Genomic DNA, 22,905 nt, shown 5'->3' with positions numbered 1-22,905 from the left:
TTGCCATGTCATGTCGTACTTCGCAAACGCTAAAACCCCCAAGTCGATTGTCCATATCTCCAGTATCGTAGGTCAGGATCCAGCCCCTGTGACTCCAATATATTGCGCAACCCAAGCACGCGATCAGCGGCTTCGTCAGATCCCTAGCAATCTCAGATGGAGTTGGCATCCGTGTAAGTGTTGTTGCCCCCGGGTACATAAAAACAGGACAGAGCATCCCGAGAAGATGAAACTCCTTGAGGAAAACGAAAGACGTGTGGGTTACCCCGGAAGAGGTTGCGGAGGCGATGCTTGCTCTCGCAGAACGGGATGAGGCAAATGAGATGACGTTCAGCGACTCGAAGGAGGCGGGGTGCAGTCCGGATCTTGGAGGAAAGCACGTATTTGATGTATATATTTCTTTTCCCTTCAATAGCAACAAACCTAACTTATGCTGTGAGACTGACACTGCTAGATGTGTTAGTTTCCAAGGAATAGGATTGGGATCGTAGTTACATCATAGCCTTATTAATCGACGAATTTGGTTTCCCGCGCGCATATCTGGGAAGCGTTACAAAACAAAAAGAATATGCCAACTGCAAGCAACAGTCAATATTTCAATCCAGTATGCATCTTGCCGCTCTATGTAGGAGCTATCAAAGGGTTTTAAAAGTCCGTACGCTTAATGTATTGTAGATGATGCATATATAATATATGTACTCCGTACTGTGCTGTGCCAAAAAGCAACGGCCTAGCCGAGACCGTGCGCCAAGCCCGATATGGAGAGAAAACCTTCCCCGGACAAACGAGACCGGACTTTCAACCTTGTTCTTATCAATCACATCCAGCTTTTTTGATTTTTATTTTTTATTTCTCCACAAGACACCTAGAGTATTATTTCCACAGAGTTAGAAACGGTTTACCCCCTGTTCTTGGCCCTGGTATAGCCACCCTTCCCTCCCTCTTTTTTCTTTAGTGACTGACTGTCCCGCGATGCCTCGATACCGCCACACGTGCCACCGATCGTCGTGATATCACCATTGCATTCCACAACGGTGACGGACTTCCGTTGGCGGTGCGCTTCTAATCAATAAGATGGATACCGAAGCATCCGCGGAGAGAGTTGCTATTGGAGGTTCTCACGGCTGGTCTCGCCGGTACGGATACTCCCTTTGAGCTGTGGGCGGAATCATGATTGTGCCCACGCAACCCTCTCGAAGAAATGTTGTATATGTCAACAGACAGTACGGATTGTTAACTTGTAATAGGGGCAGACGACACCATGCGGGCAAAAGAGAGTCTGGGTTAGGTGGACAGGCTACCTGGCTAAGCAGTGTTATCAACCTGTTGAACACAAGTGAGTTTTTTTTTTTTTTTTTTTTTTTTTTTTCTTTTTTCTTTTTTTCTTTTTGCAACCCGGCCAGACCACAAATGTTCCTAGAGGAGTTGGATGTTAATGCCACAGAAGTTGTTGGTGCCGGTGCTTTGGCAATGCCTAGTGCCCTCGCGCGGATGGGAATCACCCTCGGAGTCCTCATTATCATATGGTCGGGGCTCACAGCTGGTTTTGGCCTCTATCTACAGTCGTTATGTGCCCAATATCTAGACCACGGAACCGCATCCTTCTTCGCCCTCTCGCAGATCACGTATCCAAATGCTGCTGTAATTTTCGATGTCGCAATCGCCATAAAATGCTTCGGCGTGGGCGTAAGTTACCTGATTATCATCGGGGATCTCATGCCTGGGGTTGTCGAAGGCTTCGGTGCAGATGCTGCTGGGATGGCCTTTTTGCTTGATCGCCAATTCTGGGTTACGGCATTTATGTTTGTATACCCCTTTGCGTCCTACGTTCCGCTCCGAGCTATTCTGCTAACCAGTATACGTCTAGGTTGGTTGTTATTCCTCTTTCATTCCTGAGACGACTGGACTCTTTGAAGTATACGAGCATCATTGCTCTAACCTCTATCGGATACCTGCTGGTCCTGGTCGTTGCTCACTTTATCAAGGGAGATACCATGGCGGAGCGCGGTCCGATTAATTATTTTAAATGGCAAAGCGCAGTGTCCGCCCTTAGTGCATTCCCAGTTATGGTGTTTGCATACACCTGCCATCAAAATGTATACCTCCATTTGGAACTAGAATCTCTTTCGCGTCTCACTGCTAACGTATCATATTTCAGATGTTCTCAATCCTCAATGAAATTTCCAACAGCACTCATTTCCGAACAACAAGTGTTATTGTATCCAGCATTGGCAGTGCTGCCTCTACTTATGTTCTCATCGCAATTACAGGATACCTTTCCTTTGGAAACAACATTGGCGGCAATATTGTAGGCATGTATGTGCCATCATTATCTGCAACGATAGCGCGTGCAGCCATCGTTGTCCTTGTCATGTTTTCCTACCCTCTCCAGGTCCATCCTTGCAGAGCATCGATGGACGCTGTTCTAAAGTGGCGGTGGAATCCCAAATCCTCATCCAACCCCTCCAATTCTTCTCCCAACCGCAACCCTCTCCTCCCTCGACCGAACCAGCCTCAGGATACCATGGGAGATACTCGGTTTGCCATAATCACCACGGTAATCCTTATTTTAAGCTACATCGTTGCCATGACGGTATCATCCCTCGAAGCCGTGCTAGCGTACGTAGGAAGTACCGGTAGCACAAGCATTAGCTTCATCCTTCCCGGCCTCTTCTATTACAAAATCTCCTCCCCCGAGTCTGCCATACATCAACAATTAATGAAGGAGAACGACGAGGCGGCTACGGATGATATGTCAGATGATGGCGCGGAGGGCGAGGGTCTTCTGAGCGCCAGCGGCATCCTCTCAGCCAGCGGGATCCTTAAACGAAACACGCGGCAATGGCGAAAGATCCTCCTCCGCAAGCTGAGTTTGGGTCTTGCGATATACGGGGTTATTGTCATGGTTGTTTGCCTCGTTACCAACACTTTCTTCCTCGCCTCACACCAATAACACCCGCATTCTCTCTCTCCCTCTCCCAGAATTGCCCACTTACTCCTATCCTATACTTATACAAACACTCAGACGTAGAAAAATACCACGCCTTCTCTACGATCTTGAGTATATCATTTTAATCCCTGCATTCTAGTGTTACTCCCTATTTCTTTCCTGCAGCATGGACACAGGTGGACACAGCGCAAAACGACTTTTCTTTTGCATAATGTCTATTTTTCAAATCTAGGCCACAAATTCTCTCCCAGTCGCTTGACTGGGACCTTAAACCAATCGATTCCAGGGGCTATAGAGACGATCTAGCAACACTGGATAGGATAAATGGCTGTTTTGATCTCCCATCCAGCTTCCTCCACAATTCTTCATCCTGTATTTCCTTTTTTTTTTCCTTTTTCTTTTGGGATAATCAGATTATTACTTTAGTTGTGCAACCATATCCCTTGTCCGTTCTAATTTTGAGGAGTCGTCAGCTAATATTGGGGTTTCGGACGTTGGCGTTCTGTGTTTCGTACTATAATATCCTTGCCACTATGGATCTAAACACGCAATACCAACCCATTTGCTTCCTGTTTTATTTTATTTTCTCGTCATTACTTTTACCTCTGATATTGTTCTTTTGTTTTTGTTTTGTGTCATCTAGCATCACCGTCAAACCCTATCAAATCCTATAGACCCATTTCCCCCCTTTCCGTTTCCGTTTGCGATAATGTGTATCTGCTACCTACTCCAAGTACCCCCTTTGCGTATTGAGTTTTCTAATTTCTTTTGCTGCTTCGTCCCTTTTTTTTTTTTTTTTTTTTTTTTTTTTTTTTTTTTTCCACGTTGTACTCTTCTCGTTCTGCAAATATTACTACCAGTGTTACTAGCGAAAGAATAAACCAAAAATCGAAACGAAAACGAAGGCTCCGTTCTGAGTACTTCTCGTTCATTTCATTATCTGGGGTTTGGTCCTACCTATTGTATACATGTACATGTACATGTACATACATACGTCTACGTCTACTTACTCGAATAGGATTTCTAATTATGTTAGAATAAATCTCCAATCCCTTTCGTTTCCACTTACTTAATTAATGAATACGGAAGGGGATTCAGCTCTCTCCTCTCGCTCCGCGCGCGGGCATCGGGCATTTGTATGTAAAACTTACGCAATGATTTCTGTTCATATATTTCCACGGGGAAACAGTTGCTGAGGACTACTGCAGTTTGTATTGAGTAATAGATATGTTTTAAATACACACAAAGGAAATTGGAGCTATTAGAACCAACAAAAAAACCGTGCTTAACAGTATACAAAATTTATGTGGAGATTCAAAAAAGAAAAAAAAAAAAGGAAGGGCGGGGGGAGGGAGAAAGAGGAAAAGCGAGAGTTATGATAGAACAAAACGCGTAAAGACGGAAATGGAGATAGTTTTCTTCCACAAGATTAAGATGACTTGAATAACAACGGTAGAGCTAAGGGGAAGGAGGGACGGAAGAATATAAGGCACAACCATAGAAAAAGGAAAAAAATAAGAATGAAAATGAAAATCGTACACAGTACCTCGCTCAGCAGAGACTTAGCCAACTTAGTCAGGTTCATTATAACTTCCCGTTCCGATCCCGAATAGTGAGGTGAAAACACTTAGATGCCATTCGTTTCACCCCATGAAACAATTCGCCTTCGCAGATCCTACAAGAGCATCTGAGTTCAGTCATTGCTCTGGCTATTCAGGATCCGCAGGATGGCGAGGAACAAGTTGATGATGTCAAGATAGAGGGAGATGGCAGCAGCAATCTCCTCCTCAACATGGTAGTGGCGCATAATTAGCTGGGTATCCACCAGGATATAGGCGCTGAAAATCAACGCTGCCAGCCCACCATACACCAACTCAACTTTTTTGCTCGGGCCCATGAAGGCGGCCATGAAGCCGAACAGGATCAGGAACCAGAGCCCGCCGAAGAGGTATGGTATCCAGCTTGTGAAGTCATACTTGGTCTGGCAGGCGAAGAGTGTCAGGGCGACGAAGATGCCCAGTGTCAGGATGAGGGCCTGGATGACGATGCGGGCATCGTAGAAGGAGGTCACCACGCTGATGGCGTAGGCTTCAAGGAGGGTGAAGCCGCTGAGGAAGATGAGGTTGGTTGGGTAGCTTTTGCGCTTCCAGTAGGTGAGGCCCATGAAGACCAGGGCGCTGACGACTGAGACGAGCATTAGCCAGGAATGTGACTGGATCCAGGTGCGGTAACTGTCGCTGAAGAAGGAGACGGAGCTGAGAATTGTCGTGCAAAGGAGCTGGACGGTTCTGTGGAGGGTTGAGTTTGAGTTATCTTCTCATGAGATACTGATGGCAATGGATGTATCTGCATGGGGTATATGCAGGACATGAATTGCAAATTAGATCGGGGATGTAGTAGAATTGTCGAAGCTTACAAGATAAAGTAGACCTTGCGGATGAACTGCATCCGGATAGGAAGCGTAGCTTCCGCAACAGAGCCGCCAAACTGCGGATACCAGCATCGGGTCAGCAAGCAATGATCTGAACGGGATAGTGTATAAGGCGTTTCTTCAGAATTCACGTGGAGTTCACATACCTTGAAATCGTCCGGGACGTTATCATCTTCAGAGCGAGCCCCGTCGAGCAGCCCAGACGTTGGATCGGATGTAGCCTGGTATGATGGGGGGGCTTGGGTATATTGGCGCTCATCCAGCGAGTCCCGCTGCGGTGCAGGAGAATACCTTGTGTTTGCTGCCATGGTAGGGTTGTTCGTCAAAGCAGGAGGTAGATTACAGGGTGTATGTTTCGAGGGATAAAAGGAAATGGTGTGATTCGATGTGCGATGGACGCTGAATTAAAACATCGAGAATGGAATAATGATGTCGAATGTCGATCCGGTGATGTCAGACTGGCGCTAAAGAGCCCCAGGAGTCACATGACCAGTGCTAATTCCAGAATACTCGGCGCCAAGAATTTAATATACGAATTATTTTTTTGTCTCTCTGCTGTGTACGGAGTACTCCGTACTGGATATATATACAGATGTACATACCTAGGCAAATTATATTGATTCTTCAGCTTGTTTGACAACAGTACTTTGTCAACTTTTCATAAAAACAGTTATGACAGTTATGGCATTGTTTTGAAGTGGGCTGAGCCAGGTAAGAAGAAACGGAGGTTATGATGGGACATTTCGTTGGGAATATACATATAATTTTGCTTTCTCCGCCACTAAGTGTCATAATCGTCTTTAACTTTCGTAGACAAGAACCACGAGAATAGATTCTAACTTTAAAAGTATGCTGCCAAAAGTCTATTGCAGTCAATGACTAACTATAAGGTCTGCTTGATGGTTTCTTGAGATGATGTCTCAGCGTTATTGTCTGATAACAGCAAAGAGATTGAGCTTAGACACGGTCAGCAGCTAACCTGAACCCTGCTCTATCTCTTGCGATTCTAATGAGGGATTCTTGTACTGGTCAATTCGATTTCTGACATTGTTAGGAGCACGTCCTGGCGTTGGGGCCGTTGAATTTCTCGAAGCTGACAGACAGACGCCTTCGCATCAGAAAGACGCCTATTATTGGCAGGCCCTTCGAGATATTTAGCTTCGAGATAGCGCCGAGGGCCAAAACTAATAAATAAGCATCTTTGGATTTTCTGACTGATCTCCTCAGTGAAACTAGCCTCCCCTTTTCAAAACCTTCACTGCAGGCTGCAGACAATAGCTGCATCGCAAATCAAAGGGGCACAGTTATGTGATTGTAGGAACCGAACCACAGCTGTGGACCGCAGCAGAACCGCTAAACAATCTTTTCCGATGATCAGGGCTGCCCTGGCTCGGGTGCCAGGCCTCTCTCCAAGGGCGCGTCATGGACTGCTCGTCGTCGTCTCCCTAGCCATCGTCCTCGCCCTCGTCCATCAGTTCTCGCTGCCGTTCTGGTACTCCCCGCGCCAGAAAACCCCATCCCGCCATAGTTTCTCCAGCCCGCACCCTATCAACTCACTCATATGGAGGGCCGAGCAGGAGTGGAGGCGGCTGCAGGAGAGCCAGACACTTGACATCAGAGCTGCAGCTAGAGAATACAGACTTCATCGTGGGAGGCACCCTCCACCCGGCTTCGAAGAATGGTTTAGGTATGCAAGGAAGCACGATGCGGTTATCATAGAGGAGTTCTTCGACCAGATTGAACACGACTTGACCCCGTTTTGGGCAATCAAGCCGTCCGAGTTGCGCCAACAGGCTGCCAGCGTCCAGCACCGGGTTGTCGTCCGCGATGGTAAAGCCACACTGGAGGAGCCTGGAAAGCATTTCTGGGCGCCAATCTGGACCAGTCTAATCCAGTCTCTGGAGGAGCATCTCCCCGATGTCGTCGTTCCCTTAAATGTGATGGATGAGTCTAGAATCGTGGTGCCGTTCGAGAAAATAGAGGAATATACATCAAAGGGGCTTGCGACTCGAAATTTCCTAAAACCCACGGATGTGGTACAAGAGTTCACGAAAGTAGCAAAGACTCAGAAGCCCGAACCCCCCTTCGACCCTGCTTATGAGGGACCGGGTTTCAGCCCTTACTGGAAAATAGTGACCCGTGGATGTCCAGCGGATAGCTCAGGACGTACACAATCCCTTTCTCACATCGATTTCTTTAAACCCCCACCACCGCAATACCACAACTATACCTACGAGGGGTATATCGCCAACTTCACTGAGGCCAAAAACCCTTGCAACCGACCCGAACTCCAGGTCCTGCACGGCAACTTTATCGAACCCATTTCCATTTCCACCTCCCAAAAACTCTTCCCCCTCTTCGGCGGCTCCAAACTCCCCGTCAACAACGAAATCCTCCTTCCGGCCGCCGTGTACGTCGCCGAGAAAACCATCTGGTCCGGCGACGAGGAAAGCGGCGGCGCCTGGGAAGGCAAGGAAGACAAGCTCGTCTGGCGCGGGACCGCAACAGGCGGCCGCAACCGCCTGGAGAACTGGCGCGGTTTCCACCGCCACAGATTCGTCTCGATGTTAAATGCCACCACAGTCCGGCTCGCCGAGACGGGTAAAACACCACCGCCCAACTTCGCCCTGCCAGACTACGACCTGTACCACCTCGCCCGGACCGATCGAACCGGTCACATGGCCGACCTCCTCGACACCAGCGCAGACGCCGGCTTCACCGACCTCGTCTGCTTCCCCGGCCAAAAGGGCAACCCCACCTGCCCATACACAGACCCCTATTTCGCCATCGCCTCCCACATTCCCATGGACCAGCAGTACAGGATGAAATACCTCGCCGACATTGACGGCAACTCCTTCAGCGGGCGCTACCGCGGCTTCCTCCTCTCCACATCCCTCCCCATCAAATCCACCCTCTATGAGGAATGGCATGACACGCGCCTGATCCCCTGGGCGCACTTCGTGCCCATGGACTCCACGTATGCGGACATCTACGGCATCATGGAGTACTTTTTGGGCCATGGGGGTGAGCCGGGGAGGGATGAGGTGGCGCGGAAGATTGCGCTGGATGGGAAAGCGTGGGCGGAGAAGGTGCTGCGGAGGGAGGATATGAAGATTTACACGTATCGGTTGCTGTTGGAGTATGCGAGGGTTTGCGATGATCGGAGGGAGAGGTTGGGGTATGTAGGTGATTTGACCAGGAAGAGTACTCTCAGGTTTATATGATCTTATATGGATATGGGAATTTTTTTGGGGACAGTATCTATATGCTATGTACTTCTTTGGTTCTTTTTTCTTGGATATATATACACTGCTTGGATGTTATTCATGATTGGGGGATATACCGCTATATATATCTATAGATAGATAGATAACTGTAATAATTTACTTTTTCTTCCATCTTCCCAAAAGCCTTGGCTACCTTTCTCAGAAGCGGCCATGCAATGCACTCGCAAGTAAATCATCATGCCCCTCGGTTTTTCCAAGCGGGTTGAGTTCAGGTACATACGTTCCAGGATACAGATGCTGTCTGATATGAGAAAGATGTTTTCATTCGATGGTATTGAAAGGGGGCTAGCTAGCAAGCATATGCAGTACAAGATGATAGATAACTGAGGCGAAAAAGTAGAAGAAAAAAGAAAAGAAGAAAAGGAAATCTATATCTTGAATAACAAGGAGCCAGGCGGACATGAAAATAACAGACGCGAGAAGCAAGGCAAGAAGAAACAAACCCAGTCTCTAATCCCAACACGCATTGAAGGAATAGAATAAAATCGAAAAAAAAAAAAAAAAGAAAAGCGAAACACGGTTGCTTGCCGTGAAGAAACCAAAAATGATACCAGAAAACTGGAGTGGGGGAGATCTCACGCCAGGCCGATTAAACACCAAATGCTAACACGAAATTTGTCGCTATGCATATGCTTGAACAAGGAAGAGAAATGGGAGATGGATGGGATATATAGGGGGTAGACCGGGAAGGGCGGGAGGGGGCCAGGGGAGAATGAGGGAGGAGGAGCAAAGGGAAGGGTGCCGAGGAGGATGATACGAGACAAGAGAGGAGAGGAAAAAGAAAAGGGATCTCAGTGTTAACACATCAATCCCACCCGACCCTATCAGATCCTACTACCTGCGCTTGCTCCCCCTGGTTCTTCAAGCGGACCCTTATAAATTCCCCTTGCCCGGCCTCTCTCCTTCCCCCTCATTCCCTTCTTCTTCCTCACTCCCTGTATCCTGATCCTGATCCTCATCCTCATCCATCACCAACTCATTATCCGAATCGCTGCCCCCAAACATATCATCATCATAATCCACATCACTATCTACCCAAAAATCCTCCTCATCCATCTTCTCCAAAGCCCCTCCTCCCTTCTTCCCCGCAATCATCGCCATCGTCGACTCGTGCGTCGGCATCACAAAGCCTGCTGGTATATCCGCCTTGCTCCGCTCCACGTCCGCCAGCACTGTCTTCTTATACAACTCCGGGTCCTTGCGGAGCATGATGCCTGCATCGACGTTGGCAGGAGAGGAGACCTCAGCGTCGTCGAGGAGGGAGAGGATGGATATGAGCACGGATTCGACGCGTTGGGCGGGCGACCAGCGTTCGGCGGCGGTTTCGCCGGACATTTCATCGTCGCCTGGGGTATGGAGGATGGAGATGCAGAGGCGGCCGTCTTGGTATATGTTTGGGTGGAAGAGGGGGTGGGTGAATTTGAAGCCTATATATTTTTTTTTATTAGAGGGGAGGTTAGCTTTCTTGTAGGAGTGGTTCGTCTCTGGCTCTTATCTGCGGGGTAAGTAATATTTTGATGGTTTTAGGTCGGGATAGGGGCATGTTCAGAAATTTTTTTTTTTTTTTTTTTTTTTTTTTTTTTTTTTCTTTTGGCAGGTGTCGTCACCTGTGCACTTTGCGACGGAATTCCTTTAGGGCTTTATTAAATATGTTTCGGCGTAACATACCTGGTGGTGAGTAGGGATAGTTTTGCGGGAAGGTCATGGTGGCTTTGAAGTAGCCTCCATAGTATAGGGAGTCCGGGTTCAGGACTATGAGGGCAATATTCCAGTGGAAGATGTCATCGTTGTTGAGCTATAAAATTGCATATTGACTCTATTGTCAGCTTCTGGCATAGTCCTATGTTTTCTATATTTTTCTTTCCCGCAGTAACTGAACGGCGAGGGAGCCGTATTCATGTAATCGGTGAGGTAGGCAGATGAAATGCTTGGGGAAAGGGAGCGCCAACCTCGATATGAACCCATTTTTCACTAGCTAGGCTCTTGAACTCGTTCATCAAGATCCTTTGCGCCATTCTTTCTGAATTTGCTTTAGTCTAACGGAGGAACGGCGTGGAACGAATTCGCCGGCGGGAGGGGTATTGGTTGGTGGTATGGTATAGCGAGAGAAAAGTGCTGGGAGAGGAGGTTGCAAAGTGAGCGAGATGCGGATGATGGTTATAGCAGATCGAGAGGGAGGTGAAAAGGAGGCATTATATTTATTTCTCTTATGACTTCTTCTTCTTGTCTTTTAACTACCAAAGAGAGGTTGGAGAAGTGAGGGCGCTTAGGGAGTAGATGTTGGTCGAGGGAGCCTACGGAAAAGATGATTGGCGAGGAGCAGCAGCTGATGACATCGACCGACCCGCCGCCACACTGCAGGTACATGTACCTCCGCATACAACATTGGCGGGCGCGATACATCAAACATCGCGCCTTTGTTGCTTCGGCTTAACTTACGCCATAGTAATAATAATAATAATAATAATAAATGGCGAGTTTTGTTTTTTGGCAGAAGTTGAAAGAATTGGCGGAGAATGAGATTGTGTGTAGTTACTCAGAGTGACTTTTGGCTTTTGGTCCTTCTTCCCCTTTTTTTGTCTTGTTTTACGGGTAGTTACAGAATTGCCGGCCCATTCCCAATCCACAGGCCGATTTCGTAGTTAGCCTGTAACTAACTAACATAGACGATGTTAGTTATATTTGTTTTTCGAGGAAGCACGTGTATGATGCCGGTCTGAGAGCAATGGAAAGTCAGCGAGAATTGAAATATTCATCCTCATCTCCCCCCCCCCCAATTCTGTCCTGTAGATTTCCTTTCTTCCTATGCTATGCTCCAGCAGACAGCCGTTCCCGTGAGTCACATCAATAGAATAGTGGATCGACTAGTTATCCCTGTGGGCTCCTCCTGCAAGCTGCAGTGTTATTATTCTCCGTGATCCGTCGTTGTGGGGGGAAGAAATGGGCGGTGGGATATACAGCGTCAATAGCGGGGGCTCTGGAATACAGTCCGTCACTACGGAGTACTCTACTACTAGCTGCAGTACGCTGCGTAGTAGGAGAAGCATAGCTCGATATCTGTCTGTCCTGTCTGTCTGTCTGTCTGTGTGTTTGTGTTTGTCAGTGTGTCTGTGTATCTATCTGTATGGACAGCCGTATAGTTACTGTGTAAGTTCTGTAGCTGCGGCGGGCTTCGGCAGTCTCGGCGGGTCAAATAAATATTTTAATTCTCTGGGCGAAGTTCCCACTTTCCGGAACAAGTCAAATATTGAGTTAGTTAACTATTTAACTTACATAAGTTAAATAACTTCTTATTTACTTATTAACTAACCGCCGCCGACTTTCTTCCCAAGCTCCGGCTACCCTATTTACCTCCCCCCCTCCCGTACTCCGTAGGAAATAGAAAACTCAACCCGAACCAACATTTGTTATTAATAATAATAAATAACCAACCTTGGAACAATTCAATCAGCCTGAGACTATCAACTCTCAACGTCTGTCAGTCGGGGGGTCAGATCTTCTTCCCAGTTCCCGCTTGAACCATTCCTTGCTTTGTCTTTGGGTCTTCCTCTCCCGCCTTGATACTCTCGGGGTTGAAGAAGCTGGTTGGATTGATACCCTCCTCATATATATATATGCCTTATATCCTTCTTTTGCCTCATGAGCTCATTTCTTCCATTTCTCTGCCTCAAAGTTTCTGCCATGTTGATTTCACAGATTGATATCTTGGGAGTCAGCACTAACTATTATTATTCCTCAGTCATGTCTGCTTGGTTAGACTCCATTATTCTTTGATTCATCATTGTTGCTGTTTCCACAGCAAACGCTAGCTCTTCTCGACGTTGTGACATTGTTACTTTTGTCCTTCCTGGCTTTCTTAAATATTCCATAGATTTTTCTTTCTCCTTTCTCTACCCTTTTTTTTTTTTTTTTTACTCCTCTTTTATTTATTAGGGGATTCGATTTTTGATATCCGCTATGCGCCCGGGCTGTGAGGGTCCCGCCTGGGTCGTCGACGACCTTACGCTATGTTTTCAACAAAAGTGAGTTTTTCAAAGATGATCTCCCATTTTGCCGTGTATTGCTTCCTCTTTGCTAACATTCGTGTCCTTACTCAACAGGTTTCTAAAATTAATATTCCCCCTTACGGCATGTGGTTTGTCTCTACTACTGATAGTTACCCACATCTTCCGGCATAATATCCGTCGTCCTTGGCGCCATCGTGGTTACAAACCCATTCCGACCACAGTTGTTGAGCATAATGGTATAATACAAAATGAAGACGAGGGAGAGGATGACGAGGACGCGGAGAGCGATTTGATGCTGCACAAGGCCCTGAGTCGTACAACTCCCGTCAACGTTGTGGAAGACAAACCGCGAGGGAAGGACGTTGTAACGATATTGGAAATTGTGGCGCTTCTCGCGGAACTCGGAGTTTCTGTCAAGAGCCTTGCTACACCTTCGGGAGCCGCAAATGAAATAACTCCAACAATTGGAAGGCTACTCTCCTGGGCCTACATCCTGCTTCTGGTGATTGCTAGGCTGCTCCTCTCCACATCTGAACGCCGTACAATGCCCAAATTATGGAATCACACCGCGGCACTTTATTCGTTCCAATGGTTATGTACCGTCATGGTGTTCCGATCTGTGCTGATCCATCCACCCCCGGATCACATTCGTACTCTGACGAGCATCGACTTCGCCCTCTCCTCCTTCCTCTTCCTCTTAACCCTCACGACCCGTAAGGGAAACAAAACCCTCCACGTTCGGCATGAAGACGGAATTCCCCCACCTCGAGAGCAATTTGCAAGTCTTCTGTCCCTGGCTTCATTCGCATGGCTAGATCCATTGGTCTGGCAAGGTTATCGCAAATCACTGGAGATGCCGGATGTCTGGAATCTGCTCCCAAGCTACCAGGCTGCTGCTGTTCTCGCGGATTTCCGTCAGGCTAAACGGACCTCTGCTCTGGCCTGGAGGCTGCTGCGTTATTTCGATCGTACGCTTCTTCTTCAGGGCGCATGGACCATCTTCTCGGGTTTCTTTTCTTTTTTGCCAACTTGGCTGCTCAAACTCATTTTGGAATACCTTCAAGATCCAGAGATGACCCCCAAGAATACTGTTTGGCTCTACGTCAGCCTTCTGTTTGTCTGCGCAGCCATTCAAGGTGTTGCAGATGGCCAGGCCCTCTGGATCGGCCGCAAGTTGAGTGTGAAGTTGCGCGCAATCATCATCGGCGAGCTCTATGCCAAAGCCTTGCGACGTAAGGCTGGTGCAATTTCGAAAGTCTCGAAAGATGAGGCCAAATCTCAAAAGCAGACGAAAAAGAAGAAGAAACTTTCATTGGCTTGGAATAATAATGAGGCGGACGCTGATACCGAAAGCAGTGAGCAACAACAGAAGGACGATGAACCAGACGAACAAGCCAATATTGGTAAAATTATCAACCTTATGGCGATTGATTCTTTCAAAGTTAGTGAGATCTGCGCATACCTACACTACCTGTGGGCCAGTTTCCCTGTCCAGACCGCGATTGCCATCTTCATCTTATACAAAATCCTGGGCTTTAGTTCTTTGGCTGGTATTGGGGTAATGACTCTGATGTTGCCGCTGAATTTGTATATTGCGTCGCGGTTCCGGATCCTTCAGCACGAAATTCTCGCTGGCACTGATGCTCGTATCCACTCAACAAATGAGGTACTTCAAAACATCCGTATTATCAAGTATTTTGCATGGGAACAACGTTTTGAGGATATCGTCAATGAGAAGCGGAGGGCTGAGTTGAAGAGTCTTCGTCGACGATATATCCTATGGGCCGGTGCTGCCACCGTCTGGTACGGAGCACCAATACTGATCACACTGCTTTCGTTTTTCCTGTACACCGTGGTCGAAGGCAAGAAACTAGTCCCTTCAGTTGCATTCCCTGCCTTATCCACATTTTCGCTCCTCCGCATACCCCTTGACCAATTGGCAGACATGATCGCGCATGTTCAGGAATCCAAAGCCTCCATCGACCGCGTGGAACAGTTCTTGAACGAAGAGGACACCGAAAAATATTCTCAGCTGCGATCGGACGAGCACTCGGAATCGCCACCTAAAATTGCTCTGGAAAATGCCACGCTTTCGTGGGGATCTGCGTCCGCACATGCCAAGCCGGGGTCACCACCGGTGCAGGGGGACACCTCTGGAGAATCATTCCGCCTGATAAACATGGATGTTTCGTTCCGCGTCGGGCAACTCAACGTTATTGCCGGACCGACAGGTTCAGGTAAAACGTCGATGCTAATGGCGCTTTTAGGAGAGATGACGCTGCTTGAAGGATCGGTGTTCCTCCCTGGTGGGACGTGTGATCGGGCGGATTTGCGTCCTGACCCGGCCACAGGCCTTACTGATAGCATCGCTTACTGTGCGCAAGAAGCGTGGCTGGTCAATGCCACGATCAAAGAAAATATCCTGTTCGCATCGCCATTTGATCAAGATCGTTATGATGCTGTAATAAAAGCCTGCGGATTGGAGAGAGATTTGGAAATCTTAGATGCTGGTGACCAAACTCTAGTGGGAGAGAAAGGCATAAGTCTTTCTGGCGGACAGAAACAACGGATATCCTTGGCTCGTGGCATGTATAGTAAGGCCCGGCATCTGCTCCTCGACGACTGTCTAAGCGCGGTCGACTCACACACCGCCAAACACATTTTCAGGGAGGCCATTATGGGCCCGTTGATGCAACACCGCACCTGTATCCTTGTCACGCATAATGTCTCGCTGGTCGCGCCCCAGGCGGCATTCCTCGTCGTCCTTGAGAACGGTAGAGTTACAGCGCAAGGAACTCCACAGGAGGTGATTGCTGCCGGAATGCTTGGCGATGATATCCTTCAATCGCGACCTGCTTCCCGCTCATCAAAGACTTTAACCCACTCTCCATCAAGCGCTCAGGCGGAGAGAACTGAATGGCTGGATAATGAGACAAGCTCTGCGGATGAAACCGTCAATGGAGCTGTTAATGGAGCTGCCAATGGAGCCGGTGTAAAGGGCAAGAAAAAAACACCAGCGGCCGGCGCCATTCTCGGCGAAGAGAAAGTTGTAGGTAGCGTCAAGCTTTCCACAATTTTCATGTATCTTCGCGCCATGGGTCCATGGTATTTTTGGTTTTTCGCTGTCCTAGCCTTTGGGGCACAACAGGTTGGATCATTAGCCACTAATATCTGGATTCGGGAATGGGCAAATGCGTATCCAGTCAAGAAGGTCGCGTCCAGCGACGTCGGGCACAAAGCTGCCTTAGCTAACGTCGGACTTCCAACGTTTGCCACCGCAAGTATTACCCGCCCCTTCTCGTGGAGAGCACCTGAGATGCAGTACACGGACAAAGACAGCACCTTCCAAGACGATGTAAATCCATACTATTATTTGGGTGTATATGCGGCACTAGCGTTCGGTTATGTCTTAACAATTCTTGCGAGGGAATTGATTCTCTTCGGGGGGTCGCTGCATGCGTCGTGGAGGATTCACAAGCGATTGTTGAAAGCTATGACCCATGCAAAATTTAGGTTCTTTGATTCCACCCCGCTAGGCCGACTGATGAATCGATTCTCTAAGGATCTCCAGGCCGTCGATCAAGAAGTGGCGGCGACTGCGATAGGAATGCTCCACTCTTTAGCCTCCGTCATCCTGATCGTTATCCTTATTTCGGTCATAACCCCCATGTTCCTGATCGCTGCGGTTTTCATTACTGTTATTTACTTCACCCTGGGTGCTATTTATTTGAATTCGTCGCGTGATCTTAAGCGTCTGGAATCTATTCAGAGGAGCCCTCTCTATCAGCAATTCGGGGAGACATTAGCTGGCATTGTCACTATCCGTGCCTACGGAGATGGTGCGCGTTTCATCCATGATAACCACGTCATGATCAATACCTATAACCGGCCGTACCTGTACCTGTGGGCGAGTAATCGATGGCTAGCGTTCCGTGTTGATATAACCGGTGCATTGGTATCGTTCTTCACCGCGGCGGTCATTATCATGAGCGTTGGCAAAATTGATGCTGGTGCGGCCGGTTTGGCCTTGACATATGCGGTCACCTTCACTGAGAATGTCCTCTGGTTAGTACGGCTATATGCGCAGAACCAGCAACACATGAATTCTGTCGAGCGAATTGAGGAGTATATGGAGGTTGAGCAAGAGGCTGAAGCCGTTATTCCTGACCGTCGTCCTCCGAACAACTGGCCAACGCACGGCGCGTTACAGTTCGATAACTATTCTACTCGCTACCGTCCGGATCTCGATCCAGTTTTGAAGAATGTTACTTTCTCAGTGCAGCCTGGCCAACGTGTTGGGATCGTTGGCAGAACAGGCGCTGGGAAGAGTTCGCTTGCACTCGCCCTATTCCGCGGCCTCGAAGCGGAAAGTGGCAGAATCCTCATTGATAATGTCGACATTGGCCTAATTGGCTTGCAGGACCTGCGTGAAGCAATCACCATTGTCCCTCAAGACCCTACCCTTTTCACCGGAACAATCCGTAGCAACCTCGATCCCTTCGGTCTACTCACCGACGACGAAATCTTCACGGCCCTCCGTCGCGTCCATCTAATTGGCGGTCCAACATCCACCTCTGTCTCCGGCTCCAACACGCCAGTAAACCCTTCCAACCCCCTTCTGGACAACAACAGTGACTCCAGCGACCCAGATCTCGCCTCTCGCTTCCGTGACAACAAAAATATATTCTTAAACATCAACTCCCCCATCTCCGAATCCGGCTCGAACCTCTCGCAGGGTCAACGCCAGCTCCTCTGCCTAGCTCGCGCCCTCCTCAAATCGCCCAAAGTGCTCATGATGGACGAAGCAACCGCATCCATAGACTACGCCACCGATGCCAAAATCCAGGATACCCTGCGTGAGCTGAAGGATAACACTATCATCACCATCGCGCATAGGCTGCAGACCATTATCGACTATGATAAGGTGCTTGTGCTGGACCATGGGGAGGTGGTAGAGTATGATGGGCCGTGGCAGCTTATCAATAGGAAGGGAGGCAGCTTCAGAGGCATGTGTGAGAATAGTGGGAATTTTGAGGCGCTAATGGATGGGGCTAGGAAGGCGTGGGAGGCGAAGAGATTGATCGATGATGAGTGAGATTGAGAGCTTTTTTGTTCCTTTTTTTTTTTTTTTTTTTTTTTTTTTTTTTTTTTTTCTTTTTCATTTCTCTTTTAATTGTTCCCCCCTTGCTTTTAGTGTGTGATACATGACGGTCGTTGGGCTTTGTCTGTTTATAACTATGTTCAAATAGCCCCCTGTTTAGTTCATGAAAACTGCTGTACATACATATGTACATGTACATAAGAGCTAGATCTTTGTTGGTTGAGAGTTTTGGTCTTTCTTTTTTCGATATCTTATTTTCCCAACCTCCCCTCCGGCAGGTATTTGATCGTTGGTATTGTCATCCCTCTACTCCGTACATGCGAGGGAAATAAAAGGAGTTTAGACGGGAATAAAAGAATTTAAAACTGTTTCTCTCTCTTCACGTAGTAGTTGTAGGTGGTAGGCGGTCCGATTTCTGTTTGCTGGGTCCGCTTAATAACCATTGATGGGCCTTTTTTGGTAGTTGGATTGCATCGCTTTTGGTTGTCCTTTTGTTTGTGCGGGGGGTTGGTTGTTGCTACTAGATTTTCTTTTCTGCGCTCAACTATGTCAACTATGTCAGCATCTTTCCAGGATTTACACATATAGGTAATGATTCGGGTTTACTCTGTGAGGAATATCAAGCTTTTGTCGGAGATTTATCCATAGTATTTATTCTGACGTCAATAGTGAGGCTTGGAGGGTGGCAGAAGGTGACATTCATGAATCACTCCCTCCATTTTGAAAGTCCCGGAATTTTTTATAACAGTGATCATTACACTGCAAATGAGAGTTAACGAATTTGTTATTATCACTCGATTGAAGAACTGCATAATCAAGGGCATCTTCGAGTTCCTAGTTCGGTGACCCAATTCTATTGTACATGCACAGCACAAAACAGTATGGTGAATATTTGCGCTTAACCTCGCCCAACTGCCAGTAAGAAAAGAAGCAGAGGAAAGTAACGGGGGGAAAGGGGTGGGAACAATGGGTACAATCGCTCATATGGAAACTCCTAGCTAGCCAGCTATGTACCCGTCTCAAGAGCTCTCCTTATGAAGAAGGTAGAAATAGATTATTCATCTCTGAATGTCAATAAATCCATAAAACGGTTCTATCGGATGTGACCTATTCATCCACCTTATGGGCTGAGTTTTACCACGTTCGATCCCCGACACATTTCTTCAAAGAAGACTCGACTCGACTTATTCCTGTTTGCGAACCCTCCACTACTCGACGACCTTCACCCGGGTGAATAATACTGTACGTATTTCTGGTGCAGCGGTGCATTACCAGCCTGTCGAACTGGCAGAACCGCATTTTCCATCAAGATAGGCAGCGAAGGTTCGTCAACACCTGGGACGACGTTCCTACCAAGCGGGGGAGGAGGTGCCTTGTCGTTTTTCTCCTGCTCGATTATGATCCGCTCTATTGAGGCAAGGCGTGCATCGTCCTGTATGGCTCCCCCGTTCGAATAGTCTTGGTAGTTCTTGATGAAGTCTGCGTGTGCCTCGGTGTTAGGAGGGGCGTTGGTAGGTGTAGGTGGTAGCGCATTTTCTCCCGCGCGGAAACCTTCGTTTAGGATAGAGCATTCGCCGTGCTGGCATTTGCAGGGGAAATCGCAGATTTCAACACAGGGGTGACCACAAGGGAGAAGTTGGCTGCAGGGCTGTTGGCATTTAACTTGTGAATGTGATACGCTGTAACCGTTATTTGTCAGTAGATTGGTTAAGGAAGCGCGAGTTCATTGGAGGGACTCACACGTGGCAGCGAAGCGGGCAGTCATGGCCGCACTTCAATTTCTGATCACACTTTAAGGAACAGCCTCCGTCAGTCAACGACCATTTCTCTGCCTGTGCGATATACATTTTGGTCTGGTGGTTGGCACAGGTCGCCGGAACGTGATATCCGATCCTCCTCGGGCTGCAATTGACAATTTGCACAACCTCCCACCAAAGCGGGTTGGACACGGCAAGAAACTCTGCGTTCCCAAAAATATAGAACCCCCGCTTTGCCCGCGATAGAGCAACGCACACTCGGTTTTCAACGGCAAGGAAGCCCATGTTTCCGCTATTCTCATTGCTCCGAACCAAGGAGAGCAGTACAATTTCATTTTCCTCTCCTTGATATGAATCAACCGTGGATACCTTAATATACTGCCCCTGCAGTAAACGAATGTCTCGTAAAGCTTTCAGGATCTTCTTCCGCTGCCCGTTGTAAAAGGTTAAAACGGTTATGTCCTGTACTTCAACTCCGTTGAGGTGGAGATAGATGAAAAATCCGACAACCATGCGTGCTTCACGATCATTGTACTTGGAGAGCAAGCTATCAGAAGACTCAGGCCAATCATGGCAGAAGAAGAACGAGTTAACTCCACCCATTCCAGGAACGGCGTGTCTGTCTACCACGGACGGATGGTCCTCCAGATCATCATATATGGGGGCCAAGATCCTTCGGATTTCTGGTGCCATACGCCGCTGCTTCGTCAGCGTTTTGAACTCTATTCCATTATGCACAAGTCGCTCAAACAATGACACCTGCAAGAAAAACGGCTCTCCTTCTAGCTCTCTGACTGCACAGGTGCCCTGGAGCTGTTTATGATCGCCAATGAGGATAAGGTGCTCCAATGACTTTATGCAGGCTGCAGCAATGGGGGCTTCTGTCACCTCAGCAGCCTCTTCAATCATGATTATCTTGGGCTTTATGCTTGAAATAAGTGCGCGATATTTGCTCAGGCCTGTTGTCGTCATGCCCACTAACCTTGCAGATTGAAGAATGGTGGAATTTAACTCCCATTTCCCGGTTTTGAGATTCTCAGCAGCCACTTCATATCTCTTCGCTAAGGATCGGAAAGATTCTTGGATGGCTTCCTTCGCAAGCTTTTGGAATATCGAGTAAATTCCACCACGGTCACGCGGAGAAACTTTCCAGAGATCGTCTTGCTTTAAAAGTCGGGCTCGCAAAGCGTCTACTGCTGTTGCGGAAAGGCTGCATCCTTTAACCTGTTCCATCAATGCCATGTATGGCCCTCTCAAACTTTCAGCGTCCTCCTCATCGATGCCTTGTTCGAGCTCAAGTTCCTTAAGCTGCTCATATTCCAGATCAATTTCATCTTCAACAAAGCCAAAATTATTCGGTTGGTAAACCACATTGAATTTAACCTTGCTATCTCCGAGCCAGGCAGCAAGAGGTTCCACTTGATCGCCTCCGTGAACCCATCCCTCAGCTCCTTTTACTAAAGAGTCATACTGCGATTGGGTAATGATATTCAGTTTGAGCAACAGCGCTGCCGGTAGGGGTGATTTAGAGTCGACTGGAGCAAATGGCTCGAATAGCTTAAAGATAGTTTCCGCGATCTCCTTTAACCGCTTCTTGGATGGGCCAAATAAGCCACCGGGGATTGTCGGGACAGGGTTAGCTTTCCTTAACTCGAATATAGTCCGCTTCTTTATATCCAAATCCGCACTTCTTCCACCAAGCCGAACATAATTCATCTCGAACTGTGCAACATGGCGAAGCAACTGGTCCAGCGCGTGGTTGGTCTGCGCTGCGATAATGATTGGTGGGTCAGTGGAAGGTAGGGTTGAAAGTAGCACCTTCAATGCAATGACAGAGACATGAGTTTTGCCAGTTCCTGGTGGACCTTGTACGATAGCCAATCTCTTCGTGAGAATTTGGCGCAAGGCGTTCCATTGAGACGAGTCTAGAGATTCAGGGGAAGATGGCCAGTTGTTAAGAACATCTATTTTTGCATCGCCTTCATCGATTGAGGTAGCTGACATGTCAACGAAGGGATTCAACTTGATGTATTCCGGAGGTTCAATATTAGGCTGAAGATCACACAGATATTCAGAGAATGGGAAGCTTTTAAACTGTCAGCAGATACAACTATCATTACGCACGTAATCATAAGAATGAACGAATTTACGCACCCTTCCCTTGCCATTTTCTGCAAGGCAGTTAATGTATGCCGTGATGCTTCGTAGTAGCCGCTCCTAGCTTCGACCATAACAAACTCCATCTGAGGGTCGAATTCCGCATCCTCGGCTCGCGCATAAAATATATCTATTTCAGAAGGGGTCTTTTTCAACTCATCCAGAGGCCTAGCAGCAACGACAGCGACGATACATTTCGATTTGAACATGTCATTCGCCGGCGTCAGTGCGACGATGGTGCCTGTAGTTAGCCTGGGGGAGTACTCCCATACGATATTCTTTCCAGCACGAGCAGTAGAAAAGGTAAGCTTCATCGCTACGCCTGCATCTGCACAAGTAACCCCAACGATGTACACCTAGTAAATCCATATATTAGCTAAGGTATTGTTACATGTGGGAACGGAATAGGACCTAACAAAAACGGATTACCTTTTCGTAGATACAAACATTTATGGAATCCTTCATGCGTGGATCTTCTTTCACATAAGCCACTGCATCCCTTAGCGAAGCAACTGCATCTTCTCTGAGAAGGTCATAATGAGCCTTCAGGTACATGTCAGTTGACGGCCATGGGCCTTGAATTTTGTTGGCGACCAAGTCGACATGATCGCCGATTTCGTCGATCCCCAGGATTTCATTAGTGGTGGGAAGCTCTGGCTTCGCCGTCCAGGTATCGCCCGCGGCCGCACGTCGAGTCTCCTCGATGTACGCCTGGATGTCCTTGTTTAAAGAGACCTTTGGGCCTGGCAGACGCGAGGGGTTTAGTCTCCGGGCTTTCATATCTGCTTACTTGAGTTAGTTAGCCTTGGTCCAGCGATTCTTAGCGGCGCTCTAAATATTTAAGCTTTGTGGACATAACTATATTTCCCCTTTTCTGGCCAGATTGTGCCGTATATATATATATATATATATGCACCAAAGGGGAACAGGTGATGAAAGGTTATTAAGTTAGGCTGACCTCGGAAGAATGAAGACATTGCTTCATCTAAACGATAGTGAATACGTTGCCGGCCTTGCAGAAAAGTCACAATTTGAAGAAGACACGACAAAAGTCGCAATTAACCATGAGGGTAAAGGCACTGAAGATTGAGAACACGCTTTCTAGGAGTAAAAAACCAAAGAAGCCTGATTAACCTGAAGAGATGTGTGGGTAGTTGAAACAGTAAACAAGGGGAACTAAACGATGTGAAAATTTTGTTATTTCAGGTTGGTTGC

The 22,905-nt window shown here is 47.7% G+C and overlaps 7 protein-coding genes across 7 annotated transcripts; 4 read left to right on the top strand and 3 right to left on the bottom strand.

Annotated features, from left to right (window-relative positions):
• Positions 1-10: 10 nt before the first annotated feature.
• BDBG_16325 (uncharacterized protein) lies at positions 11-313 on the top strand (the record flags this gene model as incomplete). The annotated part of the gene is made up of 1 exon (XM_031724301.1): positions 11-313. One exon carries the CDS (start codon positions 11-13, stop codon positions 311-313), a length of 303 nt encoding a protein of 100 aa, XP_031576346.1.
• A 498-nt stretch (positions 314-811) lies between these two features.
• Positions 812-3,739, top strand: BDBG_16324 (uncharacterized protein). Its single transcript, XM_031724300.1, has 5 exons — positions 812-1,136; positions 1,248-1,336; positions 1,448-1,802; positions 1,868-2,096; positions 2,159-3,739. Exons 1-5 carry the CDS (start codon positions 1,075-1,077, stop codon positions 2,951-2,953), a joined length of 1,530 nt encoding a protein of 509 aa, XP_031576345.1. The 5' UTR covers positions 812-1,074; the 3' UTR covers positions 2,954-3,739.
• Positions 3,740-4,139: 400 nt separating this feature from the next.
• Positions 4,140-6,158, bottom strand: BDBG_01228 (bax Inhibitor family protein). Its single transcript, XM_002628274.2, has 3 exons — positions 5,528-6,158; positions 5,367-5,437; positions 4,140-5,238 (listed from the first exon to the last, which is right to left on the bottom strand). The coding sequence occupies exons 1-3, from the start codon at positions 5,687-5,689 to the stop codon at positions 4,644-4,646; spliced, it is 828 nt and encodes a 275-aa protein (XP_002628320.1). The 5' UTR covers positions 5,690-6,158; the 3' UTR covers positions 4,140-4,643.
• On the top strand, positions 5,932-8,789 carry BDBG_01227 (capsular associated protein). Its single transcript, XM_031720253.1, has 2 exons — positions 5,932-6,092; positions 6,230-8,789. The coding sequence occupies exon 2, from the start codon at positions 6,752-6,754 to the stop codon at positions 8,603-8,605; it is 1,854 nt and encodes a 617-aa protein (XP_031576344.1). The 5' UTR covers positions 5,932-6,092; positions 6,230-6,751; the 3' UTR covers positions 8,606-8,789.
• Positions 8,790-8,903: 114 nt separating this feature from the next.
• Positions 8,904-11,138, bottom strand: BDBG_01226 (ubiquitin-conjugating enzyme E2 R). Its single transcript, XM_002628272.2, has 3 exons — positions 10,618-11,138; positions 10,337-10,463; positions 8,904-10,095 (listed from the first exon to the last, which is right to left on the bottom strand). The coding sequence occupies exons 1-3, from the start codon at positions 10,681-10,683 to the stop codon at positions 9,542-9,544; spliced, it is 747 nt and encodes a 248-aa protein (XP_002628318.1). The 5' UTR covers positions 10,684-11,138; the 3' UTR covers positions 8,904-9,541.
• Positions 11,139-11,927: 789 nt separating this feature from the next.
• BDBG_01225 (ATPase) lies at positions 11,928-18,495 on the top strand. The gene is made up of 2 exons (XM_002628271.2): positions 11,928-12,690; positions 12,769-18,495. The coding sequence occupies exons 1-2, from the start codon at positions 12,626-12,628 to the stop codon at positions 17,768-17,770; spliced, it is 5,067 nt and encodes a 1,688-aa protein (XP_002628317.1). The 5' UTR covers positions 11,928-12,625; the 3' UTR covers positions 17,771-18,495.
• BDBG_01224 (DEAD box helicase) lies at positions 18,459-22,850 on the bottom strand. The gene is made up of 5 exons (XM_002628270.2): positions 22,649-22,850; positions 22,120-22,472; positions 21,688-22,046; positions 19,517-21,619; positions 18,459-19,455 (listed from the first exon to the last, which is right to left on the bottom strand). The coding sequence occupies exons 1-5, from the start codon at positions 22,665-22,667 to the stop codon at positions 18,999-19,001; spliced, it is 3,291 nt and encodes a 1,096-aa protein (XP_002628316.2). The 5' UTR covers positions 22,668-22,850; the 3' UTR covers positions 18,459-18,998.
• Between the last annotated feature and the right edge of the window lie 55 nt (positions 22,851-22,905).

Source organism: Blastomyces gilchristii, assembly GCF_000003855.2.
Source record: "Blastomyces gilchristii SLH14081 genomic scaffold supercont1.2, whole genome shotgun sequence".
Classification (NCBI taxonomy): domain Eukaryota; kingdom Fungi; phylum Ascomycota; class Eurotiomycetes; order Onygenales; family Ajellomycetaceae; genus Blastomyces; species Blastomyces gilchristii.
Note: the sequence above shows the minus strand (reverse complement) of the source record. Positions and strands in the feature narration are given on the sequence as shown.

Excerpts from the sequence above, each read along its gene's own strand:
- BDBG_01225 (XM_002628271.2), top strand. The coding sequence starts at position 12,626 with ATGCGCCCGGGCTGTGAGGGTCCCGCCTGGGTCGTCGACGACCTTACG. Across the intron at positions 12,691-12,768 it reads ACGCTATGTTTTCAACAAAA|GTTTCTAAAATTAATATTCC; the intron begins GTGAGTTTTTCA and ends CTTACTCAACAG.
- BDBG_16324 (XM_031724300.1), top strand. The coding sequence starts at position 1,075 with ATGGATACCGAAGCATCCGCGGAGAGAGTTGCTATTGGAGGTTCTCAC. Across the intron at positions 1,337-1,447 it reads TATCAACCTGTTGAACACAA|TTGTTGGTGCCGGTGCTTTG; the intron begins GTGAGTTTTTTT and ends ATGCCACAGAAG. Across the intron at positions 1,803-1,867 it reads TTCTGGGTTACGGCATTTAT|GTTGGTTGTTATTCCTCTTT; the intron begins GTTTGTATACCC and ends GTATACGTCTAG.
- BDBG_01224 (XM_002628270.2), bottom strand. Across the intron at positions 22,047-22,119 it reads ATGTTTGTATCTACGAAAAG|GTGTACATCGTTGGGGTTAC; the intron begins GTAATCCGTTTT and ends TGGATTTACTAG. Across the intron at positions 19,456-19,516 it reads TGCCCGCTTCGCTGCCACGT|CGTATCACATTCACAAGTTA; the intron begins GTGAGTCCCTCC and ends TAACGGTTACAG.
- BDBG_01226 (XM_002628272.2), bottom strand. The coding sequence starts at position 10,683 with ATGGCGCAAAGGATCTTGATGAACGAGTTCAAGAGCCTAGCTAGTGAA. Across the intron at positions 10,464-10,617 it reads AAAAATGGGTTCATATCGAG|CTCAACAACGATGACATCTT; the intron begins GTTGGCGCTCCC and ends GCAATTTTATAG. Across the intron at positions 10,096-10,336 it reads CTATCCCTACTCACCACCAG|GCTTCAAATTCACCCACCCC; the intron begins GTATGTTACGCC and ends AAAAATATATAG.
- BDBG_01228 (XM_002628274.2), bottom strand. The coding sequence starts at position 5,689 with ATGGCAGCAAACACAAGGTATTCTCCTGCACCGCAGCGGGACTCGCTG. Across the intron at positions 5,438-5,527 it reads ACGTCCCGGACGATTTCAAG|TTTGGCGGCTCTGTTGCGGA; the intron begins GTATGTGAACTC and ends TGGTATCCGCAG. Across the intron at positions 5,239-5,366 it reads CGCAAGGTCTACTTTATCTT|AACCGTCCAGCTCCTTTGCA; the intron begins GTAAGCTTCGAC and ends AACCCTCCACAG.
- BDBG_01227 (XM_031720253.1), top strand. The coding sequence starts at position 6,752 with ATGATCAGGGCTGCCCTGGCTCGGGTGCCAGGCCTCTCTCCAAGGGCG.